The sequence below is a fragment of the Neovison vison genome, chromosome 2 (genome assembly GCF_020171115.1).
Source record: "Neovison vison isolate M4711 chromosome 2, ASM_NN_V1, whole genome shotgun sequence".
NCBI lineage: Eukaryota > Metazoa > Chordata > Mammalia > Carnivora > Mustelidae > Neogale > Neogale vison.
Genome location: NC_058092.1, coordinates 213,429,281 through 213,438,019, shown reverse-complemented (window position 1 = coordinate 213,438,019; position 8,739 = coordinate 213,429,281). Strand labels below are relative to the sequence as shown.

General features: G+C 55.1%; 1 protein-coding gene across 4 annotated transcripts; it reads left to right on the top strand.

Annotated features, from left to right (window-relative positions):
• The first annotated feature begins 17 nt into the window (after positions 1–17).
• POLL (DNA polymerase lambda) lies at positions 18–8,486 on the top strand. Of its 4 annotated transcripts, none has more exons than XM_044240346.1 (9): positions 18–58; positions 912–1,048; positions 1,803–2,097; positions 2,275–2,440; positions 2,855–3,178; positions 4,148–4,321; positions 4,896–5,024; positions 7,008–7,176; positions 7,590–8,486. In XM_044240346.1, the coding sequence occupies exons 2-9, from the start codon at positions 934–936 to the stop codon at positions 7,952–7,954; spliced, it is 1,737 nt and encodes a 578-aa protein (XP_044096281.1). In that variant the 5' UTR covers positions 18–58; positions 912–933; the 3' UTR covers positions 7,955–8,486. The 4 variants fall into 4 exon arrangements, with proteins under 4 accessions (XP_044096281.1, XP_044096282.1, XP_044096280.1 ...); XM_044240347.1 differs by lacking the exon at positions 18–58 and adding an exon at positions 72–442 and having other exon boundaries at positions 2,278–2,440; XM_044240345.1 differs by lacking the exon at positions 18–58 and adding an exon at positions 72–442.
• Positions 8,487–8,739: the final 253 nt, after the last annotated feature.

Genomic DNA, 8,739 nt, shown 5'->3' with positions numbered 1-8,739 from the left:
TCCCCACCCCCCACTTCCCACGCGCCACGCCCTCCGTGCGCTCTCATTGGCTGCCCAGGTAAGTGGTTTATTGCTGCCCACCGTGGGTGACCCGCTAGGCCTGAAGTTGACCCCACCGCGGACCGAATCGCCGCGGCCGGGAGGGGCCCTTAGGGCAGGGTCCGGGCACTCCAGCCCTCTTCTCGTCCCCAGCTGGGAGTTCCTGGCGCGCGCCAGCTGCGGACGCAGCGGGCGCCCCACAGCTGCCGGTAGTCTTCACCCCCAGCTGTGAGGCCAAGACTCCTCCCGGCTCGGAAGGCGCCCCACACCTGCTGCGGCCATGCCCCATCTCCCCGCAGCTGCGGGACTGAGCACCCCAGTGACAAGAGGCCCGCCACCAGGGCAGGTGTAGACCATTACCCCGCCTCCCGAACACCCGCCACCACCAGAGTTTCCTCTGCAGGTCTGTGATGGGGTAGAGAAAGGTCATGTGGGGTCTATATGTAGATTTCTCTCAGTCCTTCAACCCTCTTGGGAGCCCAAGCCCTTTCTAAAGATGTAGCTCCATTTCCTAGCCTGGCATACCCTTGGTAAGCCCCTTTCAAAGTGGGATGCAGCAGGGCAGACACTGCACTGAATCTTTATAGAGCAGCCCCTCTAAGGAGTATCATTTTGTACCCCCCAAGAGTTCTCCATTACTCCCATTCTCTACCCTTATTTCCCCCAGTACTCTGGTTTTGAAAGGCTGGTAAGTGCTACGCTAAACTGCTGAAGTTCATTTGGGTTTTGGGAGACCCCTCTGCCCTGGGGAACTGAGCTACTGCCCCTAAAGCCTGGTCATTAGAGACACCACCCTCATAGCCAAAGGGTTGGGTAACCTCAGTTCTGGGTTTCCACATGACAGTTGCCCTGATCAAACCTAAAACCATTAGGCTGGGATCTGGCCATACCTCAATGGACCCTGGGGGCATCTTGAAGGCATTTCCCAAGCGGAGGAAAATTCATGCCAGTCCATCATCAAAAGCACTTGTAAAGAAACCCAAGCAAGAAGGTGGAGAAGAAGCAGGAGGTGAGCAGATCCACTCTCAGAACCTTCACATACTTGAACCCTCAGGCTTCCGATACTGTTCATGTCAAGGAACAGATACTAGAGCAGGTTATGCCAGTCCATGGCCTGCAGGTTGGTTTGTATCCTTGTTGCACTAGGCTTGGGCCCCAGTCTGTGACAGGCCACTTGTGTTATTTTCTACTCCGCCCCTAAACCTTCATCAATTAGAAAATACTCTCTGGTCCCTAAGGAAATGACCAGCAGAATCTTTTACTCTCTAGGAGGTTTCCTGAAGAGGAATAAAGGGTGGGAGACTCAGGTCCCCAGAGTTACGTTATTTTGCAGCCAAGCTGACAAATAAATAACAGCTCATGTGGCAGGGAGGGGAGGGGAGGATCTCTTACACAGCCAGGCCTGAAATGGCAAGACATATGTGCCTTACGCTTTGTACAGAGGCAGGTGTCTATTAATACTTGAAAGAATAAATGATCAAATGAAGCGATATACAGGATATCTACAATGTGCTCTAGCAGTGTCTACACCGTTCTAGGTTACATGGGGGAACAGGATTCTAGGTTACATGAGGGAACATTCTTGCCCCTTAAATCAAGTGATGGTTCATGGGAAATTAACTGTATGCCTGCAGCAGAATCCCTGGAAGGCTGGCTGTCTGGATGGAAGGGAAATGATTGTTTGGGGGCACAGGACTGTAAAGGGTTCATTTGGATCATATCTGACAGTTATGACAATAGGTGTCTGGATGTCCCCTCCACAGAGTGGCTGAGCTCCCTGCGGGCCCATGTTGTGCCCAGCGGCATTGGGCGAGCCCGGGCAGAACTCTTTGAGAAGCAGATTACTCAGCATGGAGGCCAGATATGCGCTGCCCAGGCCCCAGGGGTCACTCACATTGTGGTGGATGAAGGCATGGACTGTGAGCGAGTCCTCCGTCTCCTTCGACTGCCCCAGCTACCCCAGGGTGCTCAGCTGGTGAAGTCCACCTGGCTGAGCCTGTGCCTGCAGGAGAAAAGGCTAGTGGACACGGCAGGATTTAACATCTGCATCCCTAACAGGTGGGCTGGCCCCTGTCTTTCCTCAGGTGTTTCCTGGCAGCATCTTGGGCTCTCTTCTTGATTTATTAAAAATAACTTTCATTGTCTTAATCAGACACAGTAGAAAACCAAGAGCAGAGGTAGGGCCAGGCCTTTGGGTGTTAAACTTGGGTGTTAAACTTGCCATCACCATCCCAGCAGGTACCTGGACCAACCACAGCTCAGCAAGGCAGACCAAGACTCTTCTGTGCCTCCTGGAGCCCAGGAGGCTGTGCTCAGGACAGCCCTCTCTCCTCCTCGCCCTCCCACCAGGCCTGTATCTCCTCCCCGGAGGACAGAGGAGGCACCGAGCACCCAAGCCCAGGTCAGGAGCTTCCCAGCCCTCAGAGCTCCCTCCCCCTGGGAACTAGGTCCAGAAATAGCCTGGTGGTTGTTGAGAAAGTCTCCAGCCCTGACAGAGGAAGGGTCTCTTATGATGAGGCCATTTGGCTCTGCCCAACAATCATCATGTCTGCATTTGCCATGGCCACATCTACAACCTATCACTGGGGAGTCTAGGGCTGGGCATTGGGGGAAGCCAAACGGAACATGGCCCCACAGTTAAGGAGACCCAGGTCTGATGCAGGAGACCCATCCTCATTCCTGGGTCTGACTAGGAGACTCAGCCCCCACCTTTGAGGAGCTTTCTTGGGATATGACTAGGAGACTCAGTCCCCACCTTTGAGGAGCTCTTCTGGGGGCCAGAGGCATGAATTTGTCATCTCTTCTCTTTCCTTAGCTCAAGCCTGGCGGTGATGATGAAACCAGTGATGGGGAAGAGACACAGGTTAGCGCAGCTGATCTGGAAGCCCTTATCAGTGGCCACTGCTCCCCCTCCCTCGAGGGAGATGGCGAGCCTAGTCCAGCCCCTAAGGGCCTGGATAAATGGGTCTGTGCACAGCCTTCGAGCCAGAAGGCGGTCAACTACAACCCCCACATCACAGAGAAGCTGGAAGTGCTTGCCAAAGCCTACAGTGTTCAAGGAGACAAGTGGAGGGCCCTGGGCTATGCCAAGGCCATCAATGCCCTCAAGAGCTTCCACAAGCCTGTCACCTCCTACCAGGTACCTGGGGGCCAGGGCAGGGGATGCGGGGAGATGGGGAGCTTTCTGTTTAACGGGCACCAGTCACAAGTGGCGAACAGATGGGATGGTTAAGATTTTATGATGTCTGGGGCGCCTGGGTGGCTCAGTGGGTTAAGCCGCTGCCTTCGGCTCAGGTCATGATCTCGGGGTCCTGGGATCGAGTCCCGCATCGGGCTCCCTGCTTGGCAGGGAGCCTGCTTCCCTTCCTCTCTCTCTGCCTACCTCTCTGCCTGCTTGTGATCTCTCACTGTCAAATAAATAAATAAAATCTTTAAAAAAAAAAAAAGATTTTATGATGTCTGAGACTTGCATAACAGAAATAAAATGGAGAGATGGATGAGAGCAGATCGATGGTCCCTTGATAATTATAGAAGATGCTGACAGGTAGTGGGGATTCATTACACTGTTCTCTCTACTATGGGAATTTTTCTCATAGTAGAGAGTTTTTAAAAAGTTTACTATGGAGGCCAAAAGACCAGGGTTTGAATTCTGGTTCCCATCCTTCATTGACTCTGTGGTTCTAAGCAAGTTACTTAAACCCTTTGAGCAATGAAAAGGAACTTAGACTAGTGAGGGACTCCAGGGCTCTTGGGAGGACCAAATGCCATGCTCCCTGCAGTGCTGGACCTGTGCAGCAGAAAGGCCTCAGTGAACGCCCCGCTCTTGCTGTTGCCATGACAGTGGTGACTCGTGTGGTCACTGCTGCCTTTTCTCTACTTCCTGTGCTGATCTCCATTCCGCTGAGAACCAAAAGACAAGTGACCCAGCCCATCCCATCCAAAATTCTCGTTTTCACTTGTGCCCAGACTTTACACAGCCATCAGCTGCTAACTGACCAAGCTGGCATTTACTCAGATACCTGCTAAAGGCATCTGCTAACCCACCGCTGGCTCTAGACCTCCCATCTTCTCATTCTTCTTTTCCTGCCTCTGCCTCCTCCTCCCCCAGGAGGCCTTCAGTATCCCCGGGATTGGAAAGCGGATGGCCGAGAAGATCGTAGAAATCCTGGAGAGTGGGCATCTGCGGAAGCTGGACCATATCAGTGAGAGCGTGCCTGTCTTGGAGCTCTTCTCCAACATCTGGGGAGCTGGAACCAAAACTGCACAGATGTGGTACCAACAGGTCACCCCATGTCCCTGCACCCCCTTCAGTTTTGCTTTCTCAGAGGTCCTGCCCACAGTTCTCATACCTTGTGTTCTGATGGGAATAAACCAGGACTATAGGGAGACCACTTTTCAAGGGCACAAGGGCTCATGTAGACAGACCCCTTTCCTGCTCCTAGAACTGCCCTGTTGCCAGATAGCCTCAAGGCATTAATCTGTGATGGAGGCAGAGAGATAGGAAGTGTGCTTCTCTGTCTCAGACCAGCAAGGGTCTTCCTGAGAAGACCAGGGCTCAGGGCTGAGTATCTAGATCAATGGTTCCCCAACCTGGCAATGCTCAGAATCCCCCAGACTAATAGACTTATGAACCAGTATTTTAGGGTTGTGGAAAGCTGGATTGGGGTGAGTCTCCCATGCTCCCTACCTTTCTTGAGTCCCACTGATTACTGATCCAACCATTCCAGGGGTTGATCCTGCCTCAGGCCTTCCTTGGAATCTGGAGGTGATGGAAGCCTTGCATATGTGCTCAGTCCCTGCCTCTCCAGTGGTCCTGACTGCTCATAGCCTCCTCATTTGGCTTGTTTTTTTTCCAGGGTTTCCGGACCCTCGAAGATATCCGCGACCAGGCCTCCCTGACTAGCCAACAGGCCATTGGCCTGAAGCATTATGAGGACTTCCTGGAGCGCATACCCCGGGAGGAGGCTACAGAGATTGAGCAGACAGTAAGCAGATGTCCCAGAGCAGTGAGGAGAGCCGGGCCTTGCTATAATGTCCTCAGCTGAGGCGCCAGGCGGAAGAAGCTGTGAGACACCAGAGATTGGGACCATGGGGAAAGGGCCCGCTGAGACTGAAGCTGGGAGGGTGGGTGGCTGTGCTGGGGAAGGCTGTCACACCAGGTCTGCGGATGAGCATAGAGTAAGCGTGGGCTTACGCGCTGGAACGGTGGAAGGGCTGGATTAGAGGCGGTTTACGGTCAGAACTACGTGAAGGTCCTGGAGTTTGAACTGGGTTAGGTGAGGCTGGGTCAGGGCAGAGGTTCTTAATGTTCTTTGATTCACAAACTTTTCTGAGAACCCGATGAAAACTATGGACTCTTTGTCTCCAAGATTTGTGCAAATGTACAAAGCTTTCTTTCTCCAGATGTGCAGTCCTTCTGAAGGTTCCCGCACAACCTGAGGCTGGTTCAGGGTTTGGGTTAGAGTTCGTGTAGAGGCACAGTGCCAGTTCCATTCGGTCTGGGGTCAGAGGAGGGCTTAGGTTGAGTTGAGTTAAGGTTAGGCCTAAATTAAGAGTAGGGTTTTCCTGGTATTGGATGCTTTTAATTAAGGTTTGGCCAACATTAGGGTTTGATTTAAAGTTGTATTAGGAATTAAATTCATATAAAACCGAAATTAGAAAGAGACTAGGGTAAAAAAAAAAAAAGAAGAGAGACAGACTAGGGTATATTTGGGGCTACATATGTCATTTGTTCAGTTGGGGTCAGAATTAGGAGCTAGTTGCTGGGCAAGGTTTGCTGCTTTGGAATCAGGTTTTGATAAGGTGGGACTCTATGGAGACCCTGGCCCACCTTAGCTGAAATCAGCCTCCGGCTCTACTCCAGGCCTCCAGTCTCTCTGGGACTATGAGACTGGCACAGAATGGACGGACAGGTCCTTTTGTCTACCCGTCACCAGGCCTTGGTGCTCGTGATGGCACTGTCACTCAGTCACGGTGTCCAGGCACGGAGAATGTCCCAGTGAGCTTCCAGCCCCCAGCCCACTGGAACAGCGGGGAGCTTCCCACCTGGCGTTCAGGGGGTCCATCTTCAGGAGTTTTTGATGAGATTACTCCTCTCAGGTCTCCTCCCATCCTCTTGAGGCTCAAGAAGGGAGTGAGGGATTTAGCAGCCTGGGCTGTTGGAGAATTGAGGTGTCCTGGCCAAAGTATCCAGGGTCCCAGAAATCTCAGTGTCCTGGGGGAGAGGCGTGGAGGCCGTCTGCTGTCGCCGGGGTAGAGGCTAATGGGCTTATTTCCCTCAGTGAGGGATGATCCTTCAGCCCTCAGCCCTCTCTTTCTTGGCTCCCTCTCCAAGCCTCGAGCCTCTTTCCTCCAAGGAAGGATGTAAGCACTGGCTCAGAATTGCCTCCCACTTTGCTTTTTTTCTTTTCCTTTATTGTAGGTACCATTGTATTTCTGGGCTCTATTTCCGCCAAGGGCTGGGCCTGGGGCACTCTGCTCTCCACCTGCCCAAGTCTCAAGCCCCAACTCACACACTCTGCCTTTAGCTTCAGATCCATGCCTGGCACTGCTGAGACCTGGCAGAGGGCTTCCAGGCACCTGGCCCTTTGTCCTAAGTGGACAGACCTGGGCACATGGGTTGGGGCAGGAGCCGAGAGAAGGTGTGTCTCCCTGCTCTTAAAGAACTCTAGGAGGAAAGATCAGTGCCTTCCCTCACAATCTGAGGTCACACCTCTTAGATCACTCTTCAGGTGGTGGGAGCACATTTTCTTCTGTCCTAATGAAGCAGGGAAGTGCCATTCCCCAGGGTAGGCTTCTGCCATCACTCCTTGAGGCCTGCCCTCAGGCTTGTACCCTCCATCCGGGGATCGGCTCGGGGCATCAGCTGGACGTGTGGGCTCCTGGGTCAGGGAAGTCTCTCACGCTGCCCTATGAGAGGAACTCTCTGCAGGGCTTGAAGCCCACAGGCCCTCCCTGTGCTTTCCCAGGTCCGGGAAGCGGCTCAGGCCTTCAGCCCCGGGCTGCTGTGTGTGGCGTGTGGTTCTTACCGCCGGGGGAAGGCAAGCTGTGGGGACGTGGATGTGCTGCTCACCCACCCGGACGGCCGGTCTCACCAGGGCATCTTCAATCCTCTCCTCGACCGCCTTCGGCGCCAAGGTACAAGCTCTGTCTCTGTGCGAGCGGGCGGTGCAGGAAGGGCAGCCCCCGGGAGGGAGCATCACAGAGTCGCAAGCTCTAGGCAGGAAGCGGGGTGTGGGGGGCCGCTGCTCAGTGAGAATGCCACCTCTCCCTGGTGGCCAGAGCCATTACAGTCTACTGCTCCTTCCCTCAGTGACAGGTGCTCACTACCACCTGCAGGTCGAGGTTCATCTCACCTGCCTGAGACACTGCAGGGGACCCAGGAAGGGATGACTGCACGTTTAAAGAGGCAGGGCCGGAGAGGGCAAGGTCACCCAGCAATTCGTGGAGCTGGGAACGGAGGACCCAGGGATGAAAAGGAGAGACTTGGGAGGACAGAGCAGCCGGGTCTGGCTCCCTGCCCTCCCAGCGGCCTTCCGATGTTGCGCCAGGGTTCCTGACAGACGACCTGGTGAGCCAGGAGGAGAATGGCCAGCAGCAGAAGTACCTGGGGGTGTGCCAGCTCCCCGGGCCAGGACGGCGGCACCGACGGCTGGACATCATCATCGTGCCCTACAGCGAGTTCGCCTGTGCCCTGCTCTACTTCACTGGCTCTGCCCACTTCAACCGCTCCATGCGGGCTCTGGCCAAGACCAAGGGCATGAGCTTGTCAGAGCACGCCCTCAGCACCTCTGTGGTCCGGGACACCCACGGCCTCAAGGTGGGGCCTGGCCGAGTGCTGCCCACCCCCACAGAGAAGGATGTCTTCAGGCTTTTAGGCCTACCCTACCGAGAACCAGCAGAGCGTGACTGGTGACCCACGGCTCCGGGGAAGGGAGTGCCACGCCGGACCGGCCACCCCACCTGGCCATCTAGTATTTGGCTCCAGCCTTAGCGGACTGAGCCTCACCACTTCAGCCGCCTGGGCCTGAGGGAAAGGGTCAGGCTGGCTCCCAGGCTCGTCCCGGCCCTCTCCTCAACAGGAGCGGACTGCTGTCCTTCATGTCACCACGGCCCCTGGTAGAGTTTTGTACGCTGCCCCTTGCCCCATTTTAAGCAAGAACAGGTGCTGGTGTGAAGCCAGCTTTCTATGCTGAAGGCCCAGACACCCCTCTTCCCTACCCAAGGAGGCTCTGGCTGCTGGGGCCGGACGGGGGCTGTAGGGTAGGGGCAGACGGCTGTGGCTGAGCGCCCCTAAGACCCCGTGGAGCCAGAGAATGCGCTACGCCCTATGTACTCCCTCCCCAAGCCGCGTCCTCTGCAGCCGGAGGTGTGGGGAGGGGGCAACCAAGGCTCCGTAAGGACAGCATTTGAAGGCCCAGGGGCCCAGTAAAGTGCACTTGACATTCCGACTGCCTGGTGTCTGTGAGCTGTCCCAGCCGCTGCCTGCCTTCCACCGGGGTGGGGTTGGAGATGGGAGCCCAGAAAGGCAGGTTAACTGCTCTCCAGACAGGCTGGCTTGAGTCCGCTCCTGAGCTCAGAAGTGGGTAGGGGGGAATGGGTAAGGGGAGAATTCATGGAGTCAGGCATTAGGACCGCCTGTCTCCCCATCAGCAGCTCTTGGCCCTGCCCTGGAACAAGCTATCAGGACATAAACAGAGG